The 25230-nt window shown below is 43.3% G+C and overlaps 1 protein-coding gene across 1 annotated transcript in view; it reads right to left on the bottom strand.

Moving 5' to 3' along the window:
* Positions 1-1096: 1096 nt before the first annotated feature.
* TRPC5 (transient receptor potential cation channel subfamily C member 5) overlaps positions 1097-25230 on the bottom strand; it is a 63248-nt gene continuing 39114 nt past the window's right edge. The window contains exons 6-11 of the mRNA XM_042876515.1: positions 24615-24937; positions 19854-20049; positions 5343-5549; positions 5130-5171; positions 3483-3572; positions 1097-2776 (exon numbers count right to left, since the gene is read on the bottom strand). Coding sequence (XP_042732449.1) covers positions 2042-2776; positions 3483-3572; positions 5130-5171; positions 5343-5549; positions 19854-20049; positions 24615-24937 — 1593 coding nt within the window. The 3' untranslated portion in view covers positions 1097-2041. The remainder of the gene's footprint in view (positions 2777-3482; positions 3573-5129; positions 5172-5342; positions 5550-19853; positions 20050-24614; positions 24938-25230) is intronic.

Genomic DNA, 25230 nt, shown 5'->3' with positions numbered 1-25230 from the left:
AGACTACATTAGATTTATTAAACTGTGGGTTCTTATTGTGGGCTGCTTAGAGAACTGCATTCAGCTGCTTCTAACTGCAGCTCTCATAGGCGGGTGGGTTTGCCTCGTAAAAAACAGAATTGCTGGATTTCTCACTGAGCAATCAGCAAACTGCTTCTGACCCCCAACATTCTGCAAGTCTCCTTGTGATGCTTTGCTCAGCCTCACTTTCAGGAAGAGAAGATGCAATTGTCAAAGGCTGCTATAACCCTGCAGTAAGTATGAAAGCCTGAAGTCTATTCACGCTGAAGTGCTTTTTGCTCTCTCACGCCTAGCACATTTAGAGGCTTACATCCTTTGGGCTGTATGCTGCATGCTGTTAACAAGGAGAACATTTCTGAGTCTCTCTTCCTGGTTGCTCTTTTTTCTTAATGCTGTTGCTTGCCTAAAGCCCTGCTTTCCCCCTTAAGTTCTGCATTCAAAGCTTCCTGTAGCCAAGCCTGTCAGCATCTGCACATCTGCTACAAGAGCTGTTCCCAAAGTTGTTCTCTATAGGTGTCCTCAGGAAGATCCCAACAAGGTGGTGGTTTTCCGTAACAGGCAAAGCATCATACCCCAGGCACCCCAGCATCTCATTTATGCAGGACTGCACTGCCTCTGCAGGAGAGGTGATTTTTGGCAGTACACCTCAGGATGTGCTCCAGCCCTGGAGTTCCTGTCCTGGAATAGAGCCTTCAGCCTGGCACAGCCATGGTGTAAGGAACAGCCATTTCTCAGCTCCTGGTCAGCACTGACTTCTTCCTGGCAAGCAGCCAACTAACAGCAGTTCTTAAGCAGTACTGAGTGCCAATCACCTGTGTATCTCAGCAACAGCACACAAAGTCCAAGTATTGCACTGTGGAAAATCACCGTGTCAACCATTTTGCTCTTGATGGGGCATCTTCTCCCCTTTTTGATGCTACTTAGGACAAATGAAACAATGGGAGTGCCTGGACAGGGCCCAGCAGAAATGGAGGGGGAAAACGAACAATTGAAAAAACAGTAACAGAAGGGTAACATTTCCTGCCATGCTCCTTTTTGTTGCACCTTCGTAAAGGGACTGCAGAGACTTCCCCGGGTGCCAGATCCAGTCTGGGCTGCTCTAACTTCAGTTTCTTTTCAGGAATGCAGCTCACAGACCCAGAGACATCACAGGTGGGTGGCTTCTGCCTGAAACGTGACATTGGCTGGGAAGGCAGCAAAAAGCAAATGAAGCAGTGGAAATAAGAGCAAGAATTTCAGAAACAGATGCAGCTTGGTGTAAGGGTGAGGTTCGGGGCTGGGTTTTGGTTTACCATTAGTGATATAAGAACCACACTGAGGTTTCTGTCTCAGGCAGCCACAGCTGGTTTTGGGTGGTTCATCAATGCAGAAGTTGGGAGCAAGGCTGGCTACTGGCTTCCCCTGCCTGCCTCACTGGGAGGCCATTCTGCTCCCTACCAGGGCAAATCATAACGTGTTCCAGTTGCATGACCATAGGTGTCTCTTGGTAACAATTTACAATATGAATATAATGACCTGAAAACTATACTACTGCAAGAATCAGAGGTTGTATTGCTTAAAGAAAACAAGAAGCCAGTTCTACCCTTCCTAAAAAGGTTTTACATGACTCCCAGCCTCGTGCTAAGCCACTGCTCACCAGCTGGATGTGCTGATGAGGACTTCAAGCAGGAGGCAGAGTGATAACCCAGCCGTGCTGGGGTGATGAGGAGAGCACTGGAGGAATCCTCTACTCTGCCACTGGTGTATCTGAATTATGTGGGATTCAAAGACTGGCTGCAGCTGAATGAGTACTGTGGTTTACAGTGATTTTGTAAATGGTGAAGCCTTCCATTCAGGTTTTGTGAAGATAAAACAAAAATAAAATAATAGAAGGCGCAGACAGCTATAAAATAGGCTAACAGAGTTTCACATTTGTTTCATCCTGGGGGCAGAAAAGAATTCATAATGCTGAACCAGGTGAGAGCAAACAATTACAAATAATAACAACCAAATTTTCCAACAGGCGTTAAGATAGCCTTACTTATAGTCGCGTTGTAACATGGTCCTCTTGCCCCTCTTTCCACTGGTTTATAAACAAGTCACAAGCCTCTCCCCATGAATCAAACACATCCTCTGATGAGTCTAAAAGTTTGGAATTAGAGGAACAAATACTGGAAGCACAGTGAAGGGAGCTGGTACAAACCACAGGGCACTCCTTGCTCTGTCCTGTAAGTCTTGTGTTCCTACTGTAGTCTACCTCATTGAGGTTAATTTCACTTTTGGAACAATTCTCTTCTCTCTCTTTATCAATCTGAGAATATTTGATGTCTTTCCACATGTAGTGTGGCTGAATAATTCCATCTGAAATAGTGTACATGGGCTCTGAATTTGCTTCAGGTACATGTCCATTCATCTTGGAGAACAGCAGCCCCAGTCTCTTAAAGGACTCTTTCTTGGAACTGGAAAGCCTCTGAACTCTATTTCCATTTCGGATGAAGGAGCGCTTACTGATCCCGTTGCTTTTTGGCTTCTCTTCCACCATATCAATCCCAGACATTGTTTTAATTAGCGCAGATACATTGAAATCCTTTTTTTTGTTGGCTACATTGAAAGACACGCTTTTGACTTTGGGTTTTTCTCCAGCACTATCCTCATTTGTTTCATCCTTTTGAGACACCTCTGTGCTACTGGTAGAATAACTTCTTCTCTGTGGCTTCCTGTTTCCCAGCAGGTCAAGGACTTCATAGCGAAAACTTGAGATGTCCTGTTTTAATTCCTAGGGCAAGAGGAAAAATGAGGTACGCTCAGCAGCATTATCTGTGAGGTGAAAGAGTGACCACATTCTCTTGGGAGGATTGCTCAGAGGTAAGCAAAGTGCTGATATCAAGATATCAGCGATATCAGTGCTTACAAGAACACCACATAGGTGAACACCTACATAGATCATCATTATTTGATGATGGAGGAAAAACAAAAAAAAGTATTGTGAATCCTGACAAGTGGAAAGTTTGCAAGTTCTTTACCACCACAGGCTGTGGCCCAGCCTTTGTGACCACCCCTTTCCCCTTCTTCCTGCTTGAGCAGCGGGGGACAAGCTGAAATAAGGCATTTTATTATAGAAGTGATGAAACTGCTGGAATTTAGAAATATTACAGGAATCTTTTAGTTGGCGCAACTTTAACTTTGTTTACAAGTGTTCTTCACATCCACTCATCCAGCCTCAGTCTGGGATTAGGAGTGCGAAATTGATGCAAATCAAGTACTTTGTTTAAAGCCGTTGCCTACGTTCAGTATTGTGTATTAAAATCTGTGGAAGTGACCATATTAGAAGACACCTGAATGAGGAGTATTTTCTGCTCAAAGGAAAACACATGCACACCAGCTCCTGTAACGGTTGAATTTCCACATTTTTCCCCCAATTAGTGGGAACTCTTCAAGTGGCTACTCAAATTAATATGATCGTTAATGAGAGAAAAAGTTACCTTGAAATTTTCTTCAGTTAAGCCTTCGTTGGTTTTGGAAGTTCTTATCATTGCTGCAACATATCTTTTTACAAGATTTCTAATCACTTCCTGAAATAAGAAACAACATGAATCATTCAAATTCTGGCTTTGAGCAAATTCCATTCTTAGTGTACTGAGCACTTACTGACAGTGGTTCTCCCTATTTTGCTCTCTTAAAATGAATTTAAAGAAAAAAAAAAAAAAAAAACAATAAAAAGCGCTTTTTTTTTTTTTTTTTTTTTTTTTTTGGTCTTGAAAGCTGTTAAGTATTTTGCACTTTTCTAATTGTAAAAATTGTTCAGCAAAATTTTCTTATTATCTTAAATATCTTCAAGGTATTTAAATTCCTTCACTGCAGTTTTTAATCTCAGATGCCAAAAGTTCAAGGTTACCAGTCTCACATATACAGTGTAGCTAAGCATCAGCAAATAACCTGAAGAATAGCCAGGACTCCACGGGGCAATGTTAACCCCCAGGTGCCTGGGTCTTCTCTGGTGGTGGATTTGAGAACTCCTTGCAAAGCTGCTGTGGCATCCACTGACACTACTGGAAGTACTGATTCTTGCCTTTGGTGACTTCTCTAAAGGCTCTCACTCCTCAGCGTTAACCTGAAGATGTCTGTTACAGTCCAGATCTCTGTAGGATTAAATCCATTTTGCGTTGTGTCTGTGTCCCTCCTTGCTGGCTTGACATAAACAGACTGTTGTTTGAGGCTTCTATGGTTATCTGGCACACACAGCAGCTGATCTCTGTATACAGAAAACACTATCTCAAACCTTTCCTCCATTTTCCCTGTTCCAGAAACTGTGACACCAAGTGTGAGTATGACCAAGCACTAAGATGTTCTCTGCACCAAGGCTTTAGTGAGAGGTGTTTAAGAAATCCCTGCACCAGGGAGCACCAAATGTACGCTGCCAAAAGCGATCATTCTAAACATTGGCTCCAGATGCAAATGCTCTTTAGAAAACAGGAGATGTCTTAAGAAAGATGAACTGTGTGGCTTTTGACAATATGGCCTGCCTAACATTCAGGAGACCTTTTTTTGGTTCTTCCAGCATGCTGGCATAACGATTGCATTGAGTTCAGGTACTGAAAATGGTGTTTTTCATAGTTTCACCCTTTCATAGGTTGAATTTAATGAACTCTTGATAATGAGCAGGCTGAGAAAGTACAGAAACAGCAGAATTGAACACAGGAACAATTCCTCCTTCCTAAGCTGCCTAGAACAGAAGGAAATCTCAACCACTGTTTGATGTAGGATTAGGGATGCCTTGCAAAAAAGAGTAGAAGAGCAACTTGAGAGGCCTTATGTAAAAATGCTGCAGAAACAGTTATAATCGGGGTGACATGGCAGCATGATCCCTCTGAAGTCACTGCTGATGCAGCCTCTGACTTAGCAATCGTGACACACGGTAACTTTTCTTCTACTTTAGAGCAGGTACAAGAGTTAGGAGTGATTTAGTAAACCATGTCACCTCTACTGAGGAAATGCTTTAATCCATAAGCAAAATCCTGTCAGAGTTCCTACATTTGTATATATTCCAGAAGAAAACAAGAAGTAAGGTACTAGAAAATAAGCAGGAAGAAGAAAAAGCAAATGAAAATTTGATCTGCTGGAGAGCTTACCTGGTAATGTTGATTCTGGATGAGGTTATCGGCATGGCGCTCCTGGAAAGAGAAAGGCACAGCCATGTTACCCATGTCATCCTACTTGTAATGATGGCTCTTGGCAAGTTATGATCCAGCAGCAACCTTCTACCACACCAGTGTACTGGTGATCCTGGTGACCCTGAACATGCACTCCCAAAAACTGAAGGTTAAAACCATGCAGCTTCTTACTGTGAATGTTTTGAGGTTTTCATGTCTCTTCTGCTCATTGTCAGAATCATTGCCTGGGCACAGCTGATTGTGAATCCACTTGCAGAGGTACCAGAAAGACTTGGGACTTGGGATGATGTTAAAGGGAGGAGGCAGGGTGGCCCCTTCGTCAAAGTAACTCATCCAGAGCTTTGTCCGTGCAAACTTCCACTCTATGTCTGCATGGTCCTGTGGGAGGGAGGAGAAAAGAGCATCAGCAGTTTTAGGCAGGCTGTACTGGAGCAAATACCAGTGGCTGAGGAGGTGACGTGAACAAGAAAGGAACTGGCTGCAGCAAAGCAGTATCACTTCTTCAATCTCCTTGCTGCGAGTGTACTTGAAAGTGTAGAACAGCTGAGTAGAAAAATACCATCCTCTCAAATATAATTATAGCAATAGTCAGTGAAAAGGTTTGAGAAGCTGAAGCTTAGCTTCATCTTTAGAGTTGATGCTTATCACAGGCTTACCAGTAAATGAAGCAGGGGTACTGTTTTTCTTTCGCTTTTTGCTAGTTTTTGTATTACCACAAACTGTTGTTTCTCATGTCAAAAGCCAATGAATTCTCACACTTTTCCCTGGAAAAAGATATTTCATAGTTTTTGTTGATTTTTTTTATAGCATCTATTAACTCAGCACTTGTTTATAAACAAGTGGTAACATTTTACTGTGTGCCATGTTTTATATCTCACCTCTGCAATATCACTACACCAAATTGGAGACAGCTTACTGATTTTTTTATTTATGCTATCATCACAACACTGTGCCTGCTTGCTTTGCTCTAGTGCTTTTCATCCCAATTAAGTAAAGGTGGAAAGTTACTTGTATCATGTTACAGCTACAGAGATACGTGTTCATACCATCACCAAAAATGAATTGCAAAACTGAATTCCAAAATGCAAAACGGTGATCCCTGAATTGAGGTATTTGCCATTCAATCTGTAGAGCCTGGGCAGGCAGCAGCCCTCAAAACTACACTGTGAAGTGTAGGACAGGGAGTTAAATATGTCTGAACATCATGCCCCAGAAATTACTACACTGGCATTCTGGCTATGCTCCAGTGCTCTGACATGGCTAAAATGTGCTCACAATTCAACAGTGAGGTGCAGCTCAACTCCATTTTAATAGCACTCTCAAGTTATGTGCAGCTCTTGATTTAAAACAACTGCCTTGGTAGCTGAGGAGCACATTAGTCTCTGCAGATGGTGTGAATCAGCTCAAAATACAAGGGCCTGAGCTGCATCTCCTCCTGGACATGCTCACTGCGAGGCAAAGGGGAAAAATCCATCAGCGACTGCATGTGAAGAGGCTGCAGACAGTTGGTGCACTGATAGATCGAGTCTCTGAAGCACTCTGTAGGGAAATATGCAGATCATGCCTGGCAGCATGAGATGTGTTGGGTTACTCAGCCACATCTTAAGGAACTACAGACACTTGGAAACACTGACAGCAGTATCTGGGGGTTCGGCTTAAGACAGTGAGAGAGAGCACAAGGCTGTTACTTAGAGACACATATACTCCAGGTTTGTTAATGCAGAAACATAAAGGTCCTAATGGGGAATCAGAGGGGAGATGTTTGTTTGGCTAGATATCCACCCTAGAAATCCATCCCTTCTACGAGTGTCCGTGACAGCTGGCTGCAGCCAGTGCTGGGGCAGGATCAGGTACGCTGACATGCTCCACCTGTACTTCTTCACAGTCTTAGTCACAGAGCACAATATACCCTCATTTAAAAGAGGCACCCCATACTGTACTCCACGTGTCTTTGCTATTTCTCTTCCTCTCTTTTACTGCTGTTAATTCCCCTGGGGTTTATGAACTCAGCCTGTCTCAGTTACTCACCTTGATGTTTTGAGAACCTGAGCAAATCAGCTGAGAACTGCTGGCAGCAGTTCTGAGTTGGAAGTGCACAGAAGAGAGAGTTCAGTTTTACTGTTTTTTGTTTGTTTGTTTTTGTTTTGTTTGGGGGGGGGGGGGGGGAGGGGAGGGGGGCAGGAAACCACCATTTTCTTGGTTAGAGCTCTCTTCAGTGCTATGAGTAGTGAACCTGCATGTGAAGCAGCAGCTTTGTGAACTCACTTCCCTGTGATGAATACCAGCAGCACCACACTTCAGCAATCACCTGATATCCAGCCCAGGCCTGACCACCACATACAAAGCTCCACAGCTACGGACAGTCGGAAGGCTCCTGCAGGGCCACAGCAGATCATGTAATGTTTTCATACAACAACTTCTGCAACTTTTATAATAAGCTAAAGAAACATCTGTTAGCTTTGCAAGTGTGACCTTGTTGCATTAGGAATTTAAATCCAAGTTCGGAATTCTTTGTCCTCTCCTCAGGCTCCTGTTGTGTTGCCCTTGCTCTTGTCACTATTTCCTTTCGAGCACTGCTCATTTCAGCTGCAGAACACTCTGCTTCTAGGAGAGCTGAGCCCTCACACTCAGAGTGCGTGAACTTAAAGAAACAATGCTCGGTTTCTCTCTGAGGAAAAAAAAAAGTATCACTTACAATCACAATGCAGATGTGTCATACTGGCCACATAATCCTCTTGCAAATCTCTGCCATTTGAAGTTTAAATTAATCTCCCATAAAGATTTCCCTGGAAGATTGCTGGAGCCATCTTACTGCAGCAGTTGTGAAGATTCTTTAATTCAGTCAAAGTGATGAATTCACAGATGTGCCAGATTTTAAATAATTACCTGCTACACTAATTACACAGGATAATTCAAGCATTAATCTCCATCTTCATCTCTGTATAGAAAGTCTGTTGTTTACATCTTGTAATTATTATTATTATTATTTTAAAACACAGATCACTACCACCATCTCCTTACTGGCCATATGGTTTAGATCACACATTGCCAAATAACTTCCTGTTTTTTTGGCTGGTACTGCACCAGCCAGCACAGCCCCAGTGCTGGGAGGCTCCCTCATAGAAGCAGGGAAACATGAAGGTTGGAAAAGACCTCTAACATTATCTATAGTCCAGCTGTCCACCTACCACCCATTACTGTCCTCTGAACCATGTCTCAAAGTACATCTCCACAGTTCTCCAGCTCCCCCAGGGATGGTGACTCCATCAGGCAGTCTGTGCCACTGTCTGACCACTCTTTTGGAGAAGTTTTTCCTAACACCCAATCCCCAAGTTCCCCTGGCACATGCTGAGGCCATTCCCTCTCTTGCTATTGCTAGCATGAGAGGGCACTTCCATCCTTGTGTCAGGTGGCTACTGCTACCACTCCACCTGGGTTCCTCAGCCTGTTCTCAGATTTAGTGTCTAGGCTCCCTGAGGTGGCTGAAAAGCTGAAGGAAAATACTGTCACTTGTAACTTAGCACAATTCTGTTGACAAACACAGGAGCCTAATCTCATGGCTCTTGAAGCAGCATCCCTGAAAGCTCTATGATGAATCTGAGTTTCCATCAGCTCTGGTCTGTGTAATGCTATAATGTGATGGAAAGTACAGCAATAATAGCACGGTGGATAAGTTTTTAGCTACAGCAAACAAGAGCAAGCCCAAATACAGCAACCACAGACACAAAAATAAAGGAAAATCAGCTGCTTACCTTCACAAGACTTCAGGTAGGCAGGGAGCTCCAACAAGATACTCTCACCTCCTCCTGCCAACCTTTAAATGAGGTATGGAAAGGGGTTGATCCTGGCTCCACCCCTTCCAATCACTCAAGTACACTGCATGCACCTGAGCTCTCCTGGGTTGGCCCTGCCTTCCCACCAGGTGCTCAATCACTGCTTCAGGTTGTGACTTAGCATTTCCACTACAGGCTGAAATGGGTTCTGACAGCTCCATGCTCACTGATGCTGCACCCCTGCTCAGCTTGCGTGAGGCTGGTGTACGGCCATGGTACAAGCACTCAGTGAGAGCAGCATAGGGATGACAGTAAAGTTGGGCATTCAGGCGATCTGATACCTTCAGACTTTTCCACAATCACAAAACAAGCAACTGCTTCAGCTCCTTTATGTTACGAAGTGTTGCACGAGGGCTTATCTCTTTACTTAACAGGAGTAAAGAAGTGTGTTCCTAGGATACAAATCCTCCCCACACCCCTTTGCACAGAATAATGAATAAAGATGTCTGGCATCTTTCTAGCTGGCACAAAAAGGGCTGCGTATGCCTTTCTTGTACTTTATTACACAACAGTCAGTGGGCTAAGCTGGAAATCAGGCTGCTGCCTGTCAGATGCAGATATAGATGGCTGTGATAATGCCCCCAGGACCAGGCTGTCTGGCAGTGGCTGAGCACCGCAGAAGCAGGGCAGCGTGTTGTGCAGGGAAGGCTGGCAGCAGCCAGCAGGACGTCTGCATGGACAGCTCTGCTGCTATCCCAGGAGGTGCAAAAAAGGTCAGGAAGGGCCCAAGCTGTATTACTTTCCTCCAGGGAAGGAGGAGGAGATGCATCACCCACTTTTAAAGGAGGTCACAGATATGTCTTATTTGCAGCTGGTGAGTAAGGGGGGGCTCATTCCCTCAGAGGCACAGGAATGTCAAAGGTGCTTTTTGTTGTATCATCAGCTGAGCTGCTAAGAGTAGGGGAAAGTCATTAAACTGTATTTAGTATATTTCTATCTCCTTTGACTCTTTATTGCTCTTTGCAGGATAAATCCAGAGAGTGACAGCACAGAAAATCCATCAAGGTTTCAGGCTAGCACAAAAAATATGCCCTTGTGTGTCTTGAACAGAAAGCAGTATAGAAAGAGGGCCAGGAGAAAGTTAATCTTTGCAGAGCCTGACACAGACAACTTTTCTGCAGTTTCAAGACTGTTAATTTTGTATTATGTGTTGTGCAAACTGCTAATAACATCAGCAGAGACTGGGGGCTTAATAACAAGCTCGGAGAAGCAAGCAGCAAAAATCCAAGCAGGCTGTTTGAGCTGGTGCTGAATATTTTTCAAAGAGAAATATTTTGTACAAAGGAAAAACCCATATATGAGAGAAATCTGGGATCTACAAAGGCAATTAATGCATAGGTAATTCAGCTGCAGCTGACAACAAATGACTTTGCTTTCAAAGCTGGGGATGACATACTGAAGGATAAGAACTTAATGGGATCAATCACAAAAATAATACAAGAAAAATTACTAAAGGAGGACAATCTAGCATTAGAAAAAGCAATTAGAACAGTCAGGGAATGAGGCAGACAAAGGAGAGATGAAAGCACTGTCTGGCATGAATCGCGCCATGCCAGGCAGAGCATCCAGGCCCTGGGCAGCAGCGGGCAACGCCAGGAGCACAGCCAGGGGGATGGCTCTGCAGAGACATGGAGCAGCACACACAGGGTGGAGGAATACCCAGGGTGAGGAAGAACATGTCTGGAAAGCACAGAGCACACAGCATGCAGCGTGGCAAGCAGAAGGGATACTGTCAGCATTGGAAGGGAGTGCTGCTCCTCAGCTGCAGCACAGAGAAGCTTTTTCATAAAGCCTATGCAGGTCTTCAGAAATATGCACAAATACTGACACTGGGGTACAAGAAAAGTGAATTCCTGGGCCAAGATACAGGGGAAGGCTTGATTTCAGCAAAGTACAGGAGGCAGTAAGGGCTCAGAGATTGAGCCTTTATAAAAGCCTAGCTGTGGTGCAGCCCATAGCACAACATGCTAACAAAAAGAGCTATGAAAAGATTTTGTTTTGAGGTCTCCAATGTCTTCCAAGATCACTTCAAACAGACCAAGGAGATGGCCAGCATGACATGCAGCACAGTAATTGCTCCATGTCACAAGATGGATAAAGGACACCATATTTGGAGCATAGTCAAACAAGATGGAAAAATATAGAAGAGGAATTGGTCACTGGTTGCAGTGGAGAAGAAAACCACTCATGGCTTCTGAAGACACAAGGTCACGTGAAGAGCATGGGAATTCTCTGCTGGGACGCCCCTGCAGCACTATACCATGCACACGATAGTGCATCCAGATGTGAGCACTCCAGGAGAACCTGGCAGGGAAGCAGCATGGTGTGTCTTTCAGTGCCCAGTGGACCCAGCTGTGCCAAAAGTGTGCCTTCTTATGCACAAGAATAAAGCAGCTGACATATCAAGATAATGTGACCCCCCCCAAGAAAATGAGACGTAGCAGTGAAACAGAACGAGAGGGGAAAGAAGGTGGGAAAGGTGCAAGAGACAGCAGCGCCCCTACCTGGCATGACTGTTTGATGCTTCACCTGCATCCCTGCCCAGACAGCATTCACCCTGCCAGCAGGAGGGGACTGCAGCCTCTCAGCAGCACTCAGCTGCATGCTGCACTGCACAGCCCCAGTAATGTCCACTGCCACGGGCTGGTGGCAGCAGGGCAGCCTGTGCTGGTGCTGCAACACAGGAAGAAGCATGGTGGCTCAAATGCCCACAGGAATGGTAGTCTTAATGCTTTAAACCGTATTGAAGAAAAGAAAATGTAAGTTATCTTCACCATCTTCACAGGGACTCCTGCATTCGGAGCTATCAAATCTTTTCCAAGGACTTAGCATATAAATCTGATTGCACCTCAGTATTAGCTGCTTGCTTTCTCAAGCACATATTCTTTCCGGGCAAGGTTAAGTCTGATGGGTCCCAGTTAATTTCCATAAAGTCCTTTTGGGAATTTTTTCTCTTTGTGCTTGGGTATTGCCCCAGATATGCTCTGGGCCTGTTGGGCAGTGAGAAGAACCAGTCATGTTTCTGTTGCATAGCCGTGTTTTCCCCAAAATGCACCTCTGTACTGATTTCCCCAGCTCCAGGGAATCAGTTTGTCTGTACTAGGAAAATGCATGCTTGAGCATCTCTATTTATATCTTCCACATGCAGAATATATTCATAATTAAAACTTTTATTATAGCTTGCAGTGTACCACATTCCACACTGTATTCAGGTTTTCATCAATTACCTTTAATCTCCCACCAGCACACTGGATGGAAACAATGATAACTAATGAGAAGGCCAGGGAATAGCGTATTGGAGAGAACACAGAACTGTAGATTGTGCTGGTTTTAGTGCAGTTAAATTATTTGAATCTACTCTTTTCTGTTCAGTCATATTCTGACAAAGTTCAGCTTTTATATTAATAGTCAAATAGAGAAGTGTGAAGGTCATGTAGACAAATAGTTCTCTAAGAACCTTGGCAAGAAGAAACAATGAGAGAGGTATCAGTAAGGCTTTGTTCTTCCTGTCATCCACTCTCTCCCTTATCATTGCTGATAAGGACATCCTTTCAAACTGGAAGTCAGAGAGATAAGGAGTATCTGTGCTGATAATGGTAACTACCTCCAGCCAGGTCAAAATCAAGTAATTCACATGTGCCCGTGGAGAAATGGTGGGCTGAAAAACTGTATCTAACCTTGAGCACTGATGACCACGTTAATATACCATGGCAAAAATGAACTGAGAAAGACTCAGTTCTGCTCACACTATTTCCAGAATATCACATTTTCTCTGCATAGCAGATCAACCTGGGATTTGAGTCTTCAAAGGAAGAAGAAATACCCTGAATTTTATTGCTAGACTGCTGAGAGGCAGATATAAAGGAGAATCACATACTTCTCTGTAACTGTTCTTTCCTATAAGAGCAAGTGGTCCCAAGAAACAAAATCCCAGTTCAGATCCACTTGGGACTCTCAGATCCCAGGATCCAGTCTGTGCTGTCACAAGGGTGTGCTTTCACCCAGGAAATGTGGTGTCAGCTACTCCCACAGGCATTTAAAGCCCCAGTGGCTTATTTTATGTGTTATCTAGATTGAGCCATTTGTAATTCTCAGATCTGAGCTCCGATTATGATTTTACACAAAATACAGCTGATGTTCTTTGCCACCAACTCCTGTGCCACACAAGTATTAGGAGAATATCTGGTCTCATCCAGCTAACCAGGAAAGGCAGCGACAACAGAACATTCGTTACTGATCTGACCACAACTGTTTTCATGTACTGCAAGAATGTCACTGAGCCTCAGTATCTCTTTAGGCTTAACAACCTCTTTATACACATACATCTGCAGCTTTAGATTCCATCCTTAAGTACCAAAAAAGAATAGTATGAACATCCCCAAACCTTCAGAGTTAATAAAACCATTCAGGTACCAAATGCTTTTCTAATTCTTTGCTCCTGTAACTGGCCATGACGTGCCTATCTTCAGCAGGAGTGGAGACAGACTGCGTCTGTTAGTGAGTCTGTAAAGGTCATAGCCACTAGTGGGAGAAGCAGCTGCTGACACCTCCAGACATCAGCATGCATAGGTGCTTAAATAGAGTGCAGGAGCTTAGCTGCCAAAAATTGAAAAATTGCCCAAAAAAGAAAAACCAGGGCTAAGTATTCTGATTGTTTAAATATACCCTTGAGGCAAAAGAAAGGGAACCATTATAAATGTATGAGATCATTCAAATCCCTTAACTGAATCTTGAGCCAGACACACAGCACTGATGTAAGAGATGAAGGCCCTGTTTCTCCCACAGATCCTGGGAGCAGGGTCTGCAGCCATGGGGACACCAAAGCTCTACGGGCACAGAACTGCAGGCAAGGACCTCCAGCACTGCACCCAGGTTAACAGACATCTTCCCATTTAATTGGATGGAAATGTATGCATCCTGTTTCACCTGCGTAATTAGCATAATCTTATTTGCTATATTTCAGTATACTGAGGAGGAAATCCATGAAGCACTGGAATCCAAAGAGGCATGGTTCAGAGGACTCGGTATAGCTGCTCACATTGCTCATTGTCAGGTGAGAGTTTAGAGGATAAATCCCTTTTATTTTTGACTGCTCTTCCCTCAAAAATATTTCTCCCATTTCTTTCAGTTAATCTTTTTTCCTCTGCTTTCCTAAAAATAAAAATAAAAATAAAAATCCCCTTGATGCAGAAGCAGAAGCTAATGCTAATTGAGCTTGTCAGCTCTAAATAAAAGATGGGATAATGCAGGGGGCTGCAACCTCTGTAGTTCCATCTGGATACTTCCATTTCTATCATGTAGCAAGAGCAAACCTTGCTGTGCTGCTTCACACATAATGGGCAGAGAATTATTGACCTGTCCTGTGGGGCACTGGTGTGCTAACTACAGCAGAGGAAACAAAAGCTACCCACACAAATGCCAGCAAATTCCCTATAATATCTTAGATCAACCAGGGTTCATCAGCACATTGGAAGCTCTTTTTGTTCTTTACTTAATTGTAGTGTTTCCACTCCTCTGAATAAGCTCCAGACTGGCGTGGACACTCTGGCACATGCGGTCAGATGGAGATGAAGATTAAAAACAGAAAGCATTCACTTTTCAATCCTGCTGACACACGTACAGGTGTGGCCTTGCAGAATGATTGGGCCTAGGACAGAAAATCTGCTTGGTCTTGTTTTAACAGCAGAAGAAAGATGCTGCACATGAAGTCAGAGCACATGGAGTACTTCCATTTAGAGGCTCTGCAAACACCAGGCGAATATTAACAACTTTATTCAAGTCCATGGGTTATATGTAATTAGGCCAGAGCCAGCAAAAAGACAAACAGTTCTACACCTTCAAATGAATCCTTCAGCTTGCTAACAAAAAGCAATTAAGCTGACTGCCAGTCTACAGGGCTGATTTCACACTCAGGCCTCTTGCTGCATGGCAGTACCACAGCACATTGTTGCTGCAGTGCATTTCCCTTCACTTTCAAATGGGAATCTATTGGGAGTCCTCCACAACCCTTACAAATTCTAGAGGCTGCACCCAGCATGTGGAGACAGTCCTGCTCCTCAGAAGAGGTGTTGCAGCCACGAGGAGGGAAGTGGGGAGCAGTGGAAAGCTGTCCGGATGTCACAGAGAAACTGGGGTAAGTTCAGGAGAGTTAGTGATTTCATTTCATTATTACTGATGGCATGAGTGAGTTTTGAGAGCACAGTGAGAGAGGTGTGGATGAGTACAGGCACACTGCAGATTTGAGAAAAGAAGTGAGCACGTTATCCACACCTAGAGCATGGGGCTGTACATCAGGTGTGAGGAGCAGCATGTGAAGGGCTGGCTCAAGCACCAGAGGGCCGTAAAACTGGGGAACAGATGGCAGAGTACTTCATTCAGCTTGCCAGCCAAAGGAGAGGCATTTAACTCGCTCTTTCTAGAGTCCAGTTGTTTTGTTACTCCATAAAAAGCTCCAGGAGATATTAATCCCAGCTCATACAACAAGGGCTTTAATTTCATTTCCTGCTGTAAGACAGAGTTCAAAAACAAACACATCTCAATTTTGACTAAGAAATTTAAATTAATGGTTCTGAAACAGAGCTTACAAGACAAATACACCCCAATGCTTAACACAGCTTGAATATTAGTGTGGACTTTAGAGCTGGCCTTACCTCTCCAGTGGGACAGCCTACCACCCCACACTGCCGTGTGCACAGACTGTCCAGCTGTGTATTTTAAACTAAGTTTTGGGATTTGTAGAATTCTTTCTTAGCCAAAACACCAAGAGAAAATTAAATGTACCAAAGTAACACTTTCATTTTCATGCACAGCAGTAGTATTTAAGGACGATTTTTCCCAGACCTGCTCTGGTGTGATGCTATTTCTGAGGCATGAAGTATCTCTGTTCTTTCCTAAAACTTCTGGAAGCTGCAAGGGCTTGCATCTCTCCTAAACATGTCAGTGGGATGCTCAGTGCTGCAGTGCTGTTGTGTACCACTTACTGCTCTAATCTGCTTGGAATCCAGACCACAGCCCTATCATTTTCCTCCAGAATGAATCTTAGTTCCCATTCTTCCATCAAACTTGTCCCCACTGTTCCTGTGGCTGTACAGTCAGAAAGGTTGGTACAGTTCCAGTGAGTAATTCTTGTGTGATTTCCCAGAATCTCATGGAGCCATAGGGAATATGCTTTCAAAAAATACATATTACTTATAGATTAAATCTGGGCAAGAGGCACCTGCACCACTCTACATCAGAAAGGCCAAAATACCCCTGTGCCCTGAGACCATAGGAGATGTGCATGCTTGGGTGTCAGCAGCACCCACAATCACATTATTCTGAAAATATTACAAATTAGCAGGAGGATTCTACAACTAAAGAGACAGCAATTTTATGAAAAACAGTCTATCACATAGAATCTCCTCATTACCCACTCTGTTACTGCATGCTACTCATGAGTGATGGAGCCACCTGGCTTCTCCCAGATAAGTCCCATTGTCCTTCCTCTTGTCATCATGACATATTTCTCTTGCATACATCAAATGATGGTATTTCTGTCACATCTGGAAAGGTATTCTGATGAGAGACCCAGCAGTGCATGACATCCACTTGCATTCTGTGCTGCTTGCATAGAAAATTCTGATCCTTACAAATTGAAACAGCCCACAATGCATGGACATCTCATTGTGTGTGTGGATTTTGTTTACTTTTCTGTGAAATATAATGCCTCCTGTAATCTGCTACTGACAATGATTTGGCAAAAGCAAAAAACATCATGTATGAAAAAAGTCAGTATTGAAATTCCATTGGGGTATCCCTAGAAAAGTATGTAGTCTGAAATAGCTTAGAAAAAAAATTTAAAAAAAAAAATAAAATTGTGGAACAATTCTTCCTCCTGTGAGTCAGGAATCCCTCCAAGCTCTGTAGATGTTTTACCCTTTGCTTGCCTTGATCTACCTTGCATAGATTCCCAGCGATGTCACATTGGGTGCATACAGCTCTTAACAAACTCTCAAGCCCTACCTCTTGTACTGGGCAGGCATGATGAAGAGCAGGGAAAGAACAGCCCAGATTCTACTTCCTCTGACTTCACAGCAGAAATTCATGGATAGATGAGTGTATAATCAATGAATATTAAGATGTTACAATTACAAAATAAACAAGAGAGTTAGGCGAAGCAGCTTACAATAACAAAAAGAGAATAGATAGAAAGCTTACCCCTATCCTGGGCTCACTTACAAAACTCCAGCAGAGCAGATCTCCAGAAGAGATCCTTCCCCACTGGTAGCCAGCTCTTCAATAGGTCCAGGATGGGTGGCAGCACAGTGAATTGCCTTCACCTGTGCTCCTCTGGCTGACTCATGGCTCGCCTCAGGTGATCAATCAGAGGTTCAGGCCGTGACTCAGCAGTTCCCATACAATGAGACAGTAGAGAAAAGCAAACCAGAATAAAAGCTGCTGTGAAGTGATTGACAGACTTAGTTCTGGGAGAAAGAATGCTCACACAGCAGCAGTGCCGCTGGCCTATTAACAAGTGGAATTAATTGATGTGTCCTGACCACTCCAGCGTATGTAAATGAACAAGCAACGATGCACTCTCATTCCTGATCCTTAGCTTATTTTCTTTCTCTGCAGCCCTGCATGGGGTAGAAGCTTTTCTCCTGCTGCATTTTAGGAGACCTTCACCCCACTCCAAGGGTGACATGTCCCTTCTCCTCCTCTCTCCCTGGAATGCCATCACTCAATGTGCATTCAGTGTGATATAAATATCAGGAGGAGGAAACGCCCTGTTCAGCAACCTGCCCAACTGTGATTCAGAGGGGGGTGGACTACAGGAGGTTGAAAAATGACCTATGGTTGCAAAGCTCAGCATTTATTAACAATTAATTTGCTTCAGTGAAGAAATTAATTGATATTTGCCCTTAGAAGCACATGAAGCAAACTTGTCTCCAGGAGAACATTATGAGCACACAGGAACATCAGTTTCAGAAAACAAAGCTTCAGTGCAACATGCCAGCAGGGGCTGGGACTGACAGTCTCTTGTTTTCCCGAAGGTCACTGCTCTCAGTAGCCATTGCAGTATGGCAGGGTAAGTGTCAAAAAAGTAGCATCCTGTAGCATTCCCACCGGCACTACTGTGAGGAGCTGCTTGTTTGCTAGGCTCTGCCTCGTGGTTCCAACCTGTTACACCGGTCTCCCAGATATACTTTCAGATGTGCCACTATTGTGATGGATCTAAGTCGTGTGGGGCTGTCTCACTGCATCACTCAAATTATTCTGGGAAAAGAATGACAAGTGGTTTCTATTTCAGTGAATAACAAATACGTTCATTATTAGGCCAGTCCAAGGTTCAGGCTTTGTGTCGGTGACAAGCCTATCTGATGACAATAAAGCAAGGGGAATGGGAGAAAATGCTGAAGAAACCATCTTTGTTTTCCGCCCCTCATTCCAGTCTCCCTGGAATGTGATGAGTAGCAGTGAACAAAGAGAAGGCTCTTTAAGCACTGAAGCGGACTTATAAAGGAGTGATGCCTTTGTGCTAAGCTGCTTTCCTCCTTGTCTGGAAGGTCAAGGGGCCAGTTTTTCTCTCATTTTTTGAATGTGGCAAAGATCAGATGTTCAAAAATATCACCAATTTGTCTGGGTTTGTACTCAGTTTGACCAAATAACCGTGTTTAGGAGCCACGTGGATCAAGCAGGTATTCACCAGCTGTTGTGTAAGCTGTTCAAACAGACAACGCAATACTCTGCTTTGCATCCAACCAGCAAAAGAGTTCATCCATACGTTTACCCAGAGAAACTGGGAATGGAAGCAGAAGCAGAGCTGGTGCTGTTCTTTTCTTCTGCTTTATGCTCCATTCTGTTCTAGAGTAAATTCAACAGTCGTAGAATGCAGAGCAGGCAGTTTCTACTTTAGCTGTCCTTCTGAGGAATTTTCCTAACGATTTTCCTAACACCTGTTTCTGTCACGGTGATATACCTCTTCATCAGCTCACTATCTCTAAGCCTACCCTACTAGGCATCAGAACTGGAAGCACCCACTTGTTTACCTTAGTGCTGCACACACAACTTTGAGCTTTGCTCCATATTGTTTCTAAGTAGTTCACCTGAAGACTTTTAAAATGCAGAGCCATGTTGCTTTAGTTTTCTATCTGTTGACAGAATGAAGTATAAAAGTACTGATTGGTTTTAGGCACACAGAATGCAATTACAGTAGAGAAACAGAGTAGAATTCTGAACATTTGACTGAAGATAAAGTTTGAAGTTTGAAAATGGCTCCACGGCCAACTGGCAGCCATGAGCTGCCTCAGTTCAGATCCATCCAGCACTGAGGCTACCCAGGAATCTCACATTACAGGTTTACAGTTAGCTGCCAGGAGACTGGTTGTGAGTTCCAGATGGAAATGATCTAATTTCAGTGGGAAGACTACGGAATAAGAAATTGCACGTTGGGTGCCCAATACATATCCCTTCAAATGAGAAAGCAGTGGTAGGAGAGAAGCAAAAAATATACCAAAAAAATTATGCAAGTTAGAACCAAATGTGTTAGGAAGTGGTGGGAAGGTTTCCCTTTCTGTGCCCTCTTTGCTCCTAAGTAGTCAGTTGCTAAGGACAGGGTGATTGGTGATGTTAGTTTACAAGAGAAGACAAGGGCAGAACACAAGTGATAAGCCTCTTCCAGATAAGAAACATTATAACAGAGCAAAATCTCCTCCACGAGCATGATTCAGGCTAGTGAACAGAAATCCGTATCATTTTTTGTCAAGAAATGGGGGCAGCAGTCCTCAGCATCCCAGAAGAAACAACAGCCAGGCACACAGATTAGGCATGTAGTAAAAAATGAATGCAAAGAGAGAATCGGATAACTTACAGCAATGAGCTGATAGGAGTTGTTCATCATGGCTATGAGCATGTTCAGCAGCACGACAAGAGAGATGACGTTGTAGGTACCAAACATAGTGGCCCCAACAAACTCTGTGAACTCATGTCTGGCTTTCACATTGGTGACGTAGAGATTCAGCAGTCCAAACACAGACCAGAAGAGAGACTGGAGGGTCTCGAAAAGTCTGGAAAAACAAACAAACAGAATTTTACTTGGCTGCTTGGTTCTGGGAAATGGAAATCAGTGCCTTTAGGAACTCTGGATTTGTTGAGGATGGGTGTCACCTGGTGTGAGAGGTCTATTGGTAGCATTGGAAGCACTCCATCACTGGGAGCACCGACATCAGGTGGGGAATACACCAATATCAGGAGCTGGAGAGCATCAGTACAGTACAGATCTCAGCAGTGCCCTTTATTCTGTATGCACTCCAGCCACAGGGACCCACTGGCCAATGACTGCAAGAGTTTTATCACATCAGTAAAATTCACCACCTGTTTGAGAACCATATCCATGTGAGATGCAACAGCCTAATCGCCATGAAGAAACCTGACATTCTATTCCTACTCTATATACATGCCAAGAACAAACACAGTATATTCCCTTTAATTAAAGTTGGCACAGGGTGCTAGTGTTACTGCTGTTATATATAGATATAACTGTTGAAGCAGTGCATGCATCATTAACATGTCTATAAACTAAATGCTTAGAAAGTCCATGCTTTAGTTCTGCATGACCGTAGTAGTTAAATAGTGCTCTATGACAGGGAATCAAAAGGTGAGAGATGCAAGAAATCACATCCACTTGAACCTCTGCACTAGGATAGGCTGATAGCTTGTCATTACTTTGACTGCAAGTGAACCAGGCCAGTGTTCTAACACCCCATTTGACAGCACTGCACGTGGCCAAAAACACTGGTTGTGATGGCTTGTTTGTGAAGTAGCTCCCACCCACCACAGTGCAGTGCCCTCAACATCATGCTGCAACAATTGATCAGTAATGACTCAGATGAAAGAGAGTCATCACATTAATTCAGCTTGAAAGGTTTTCTTCATTTGAAGTCTTCCATCCATAGAGGAACTAGACCTGACCTTCCATGCTTTACAGCTGATGAGATCATCCCAGGTCTCTGTTTGCTTCAGCCAGACAAGTGACCTTTTGCAATCACGTCAAATACATAATCAGCAATCTAAATAATTGCTCTATTTGGGCATCATTTGTTTTGGCTTTCAAAAATGTGGCATTTATATCATCAAAAAATGACATTTATATGCCTGTTTAAGAGTTTCCATTTTGGCCTAGGGTCAGTGGATATTTTTGAATGCTCTTACCAGAAAAATCAATAAATATAAATTCAGATACGTTACAAACCAGGAATCCATTCTCCTGAATTCTGTGTGCTGTATCTTCTCCATACATAGCGCCATGCTTTACATGGGGATTTAGTTTCTTTATGTTTTGTGAACATAGGTTTTCACTGGCCAAAATCACAAAGATTCTTTAAAGCAAAAATCCTTTCTCCCAGAAGTCAAGATATTGGGCTTATTAAATAAGCAAGGTAATGGTATAATAAGGATTAAGCAAAGAATGCTGAGCAGTTTGCTATTATGAACAGTGGAGTAGTCACTGTCTTTTATCTTATTTTAACTACTGGTGGTAGAAGTACTGATTGGAGTGTAGGCTCAGGAGAAACTGAGGTTCTTGTCGTGGTTATATGAAACTGAAAAAAACCTTCTATGTGATTTGTGCATTGCCTTGAATTCACAGTTATAACCACGACTATTACTGGACCAGGTTGCACCCAATATATTTGCCTGTAGGCATGTACACAGAGAAAGCAGGTGTAAACAGCACCTGTTTTTTGCAATTTTGAATAGAAATAAGGCTTTGTCTTTTGTCCCTGTTTAGTAACAGGTGAGAACCACAATCTCTTTCACTAAGTGTTTCAGGTGAGGCTCATACTACTTCTAAGAAAAGAATTTTGGTAATACAACTGCACTCTCTTGTCGAGTGTGTTTTGGACCTCAAGCAAACAGCAGAAATCTCAGAGCTCCAACGTGCTCCTGAGCAGCTAAGGAAGAACAGGTGCCCCCATCTCTGCCAGGAACTCTCCCAGCCTCCTGCAGTCACTGCAGGGAAATGATCCCAGCTGGCAGCGTCACCCTTCATGAGAACGACCTCCCAGACAGTCAGGTGTAATGGCTTCTTCCTTCCCTTCCTCCTCTTCCTCTATCCTCTCCTTTCTCCATCTACCAGGATCACAGTGCTAAACATACATTTACATTAAGCAATAGGCTCTCCGCTTTCTAAAGGATGGTTAGGGCAGAGCATAAAACTTAAATTATTCATGACTTCACCTCATTGCTATCACAAAGGAATATTACTTCTCCATGATCTGTGTTTGTGATGCCGAACACTTCCACACCAAAAAAACATTAAACCCTTCCTCCGGGAGCAATAGGAAATAATGCAGCAGTAAATAGGTGTCACATTTTAAACAAGCTGTACAAACACGAACAACGCCCTGCTTTTCCTTCCCTTACAAAATTAGATCTTATTGTGTGACTGCCTAGAAATGCTGGTAGGAATCAAAGGGGACTGATTGAAAGCTTTTCACATTTTTTCTTCCATTAGGGATGAACTGTGAGCAAACTCAAGGCAACACCATCTCTGATTTGAATTCACTGCAGTCATGCTTGCTTTCTCCAGCACAACGGTGTAATTTTCTGTTTTGCAGGTTGCTCGTTCTTAGCCATTCACCCATGCTGTGCATCTGCTCAAGGGCCAAATGTCAGCTTGTACTGGGGGTGTTAATAATGACTATTTAAACTTTTAAGAATACGTTAAATAAATTTCTTAAGCGAGGCTCCAACAAAAAAGTAACTGCAGAGCATTCTGTCCCCTGCCAGCAGACCTCAGTCCTAATGGATCCCCTCCCACTGCGATTCTGTTTTAAACAAACCTCTGTCATAAAGGCTGAGCCCCCTCAATTTCCTTCCTGTGCTCTGTTCTCCTTGGCAGGGGGCTTAAACTGAATGGTAGGGTGGGAGAAATTGTGGTTTGTATTGAAGCCGATCCATACTCCTTCTGTTAAGTGGTTCTGTGTTGTTTCCAGTTCCAAAGATGTTGTGCCTTCTTACTGACTTACAGATCTTTTTTTTTTTCTCATTCCTGCTGAACAAATGCTCTTTTTCTTTAGTCAGATCCTCTTGTTGCTTCCTTCACTAATCTGCCAACACTGAAAACTAGTTTGTAATGGAGACAGGTCCAAACTAGAGTGCAGAACTGGAACACATCTGTTCACTGTCGCTCTGGGGAAAAGCAGACTCCAGTCCTAAATTTCGTGGGTTTGACCCTTCCTGAGGTAGAAGCTGTCACTTAACAAACATGGTGTTTGCCAAGCATTTCTCCCTCTGGCTACTGCATCAATATAGATGTAGATAAGGAAATAGCATTTGTTATTTAACTCCTTTGCAAGGGCAGCACAATGCATTTTTGGAGCATTCAAAGCAATTAAGACAGAAAAAAGACTGAAGTCTTTAATTCTGTTTTTCATTAGCACAGTGCAGTTCCATTCACTTCCTCCAGATATAGATGAGTTTAATGAGAAAGTTAATCAAGTCTGTGGTGTTCCTCCTCTGCAGTGGAGAAGAGCAGCACGCCTGGCCTACCAGGACATCTCTTGTGAGTTTGGACTTCATCCTTAGAAAGTCTCCCTCTTCTTGTAAGAATGGAGCCTACAGGATAGTACCAGAGCCTTTCCTCTTCCAACCTAGTCATGTGGCCTAAGCTGTCTTTGCTTTTGATAACAATGCAATGTCACAAATCCTTTTTTTAACCTCCAGCCTTCAGCTGAAGAAGAGTGGAGAATTACTGGGCATGATGACAAGTTTTATTTAATTTTGCCTGACGTGGTGGACAACAGTTTTGTTTTGCTTGCTTGCAGGGCTTAGGCCCTTTTCTAGATGGTGCTTTATTTATTTCTCTTCCTGTTGTGTGTTAAGTACTGTGCAAGCAGCAAGAACAATTGGAGGGGGGCTGATTATTATAATTATTTCCACTATTAGTAATTAAAACAAATAGATCACAGAGACAATTCATGTTATTTTTCAGCATGTGCTATCACTTTCAGCCCTGCCAGCTGTCATCACAGCAATTTCCATGCCAGCATCTCTGTAATGTACTAGTATTTGCAGCAAAATTGATTTTGATGTGATTTTAGTCTCACCCCGCTGCAAGGGAATCAGAGGAGCCTGCAACATCATGTGTGGATAAAAATGGCCTAGATGAGCTTGTTGTTGTTGTTTGTTGCTCTGCCACATTATTTATTAATACAGCTTTTTCCTACGTTCATCTCTTGATTTCTACATTTTGTTTAGCTTTCCCTCCTTTCTCCCAGAATAAGACAAAACCGTTATTGCAGCGAAAGGATACCTATTTTCTCACATGCCAAAACTGAACGCAGCAGTAATAACATTTCAGTTGCAGGATGATGCAGAGAGACTCTCTGGACCAGAACTAAAATGATTGTCTCTCACTTCCAGACCTAAGAGGCTTTCTGACATCAAAGCTCAGCAGAATGTCTGCCCCAGTTAACTCACACCTTTCCTGCACAGTCAAGCAGCTCACCTGATATTTACAAATGAATAAATAAAGTTGCTTTTGGTGCAGTGATACACAGCATGCAAAGGCAGGTAAGAACAGGGGACAGTCAGAGTTGTCCTCAAAATCAGACAGGAAAGAACATCTTACGTGGAGAAGGCATTGTTCTGTTTCTCACATCGGATCCCCTTGCAGTTGTTGGGTTCCTCCGAGGCACTGGTCTCATAATAAAAATAAAGCTGGTTCAGTCCATTGGCAAAAGCCAGAAGCACCAGACAGTAGATAAAAAGGAATTTAAGGATGTCTAGCAGCATGCGTCCCAGAGAAATCTGCAGGGGTCCCAGGTGTGAATTTGCTGTAAACAGGGATATGAGACGCAAAGAACTTAAAATGTTGGATATTGCAAAGAGGGCTTCTGCAATGAGAGTCGGGTGCCACATTTCCCATTCCTCCCTTGGACGTGAACCGTTGTACTGAAAGAAATAACACAGGTATAAAGGTGAATTACCTTGTAATCATTTTGAGGTAAACTTGAAACTCAAACCTGCTAATACTAATGCTTTACCTATAAACATTGACCAGACAAAGACACAACAAGTACTTTTCAACTCAAAGTATCAGGATCCCACTATCAGTCAGGATTCACGACTGAAGCTGAGTTCATCAGAACAGAGCTTTTTAACGAATTCTTATGAGATCCCCTACAGATTTAGACTGTTCTCTAGAGATATTTTTGGGATATCAGCTTTTCTCTGGGGGTTTCTGG

Source organism: Lagopus leucura, unplaced genomic scaffold (genome assembly GCF_019238085.1).
Source record: "Lagopus leucura isolate 7727_CA_CO unplaced genomic scaffold, USGS_WTPT01 Super-Scaffold_100016, whole genome shotgun sequence".
In the NCBI taxonomy this organism is placed as follows: domain Eukaryota; kingdom Metazoa; phylum Chordata; class Aves; order Galliformes; family Phasianidae; genus Lagopus; species Lagopus leucura.
The sequence above is the reverse complement of the archived record's forward strand: the minus strand, read 5'-3'. Positions and strand labels throughout refer to the sequence as shown.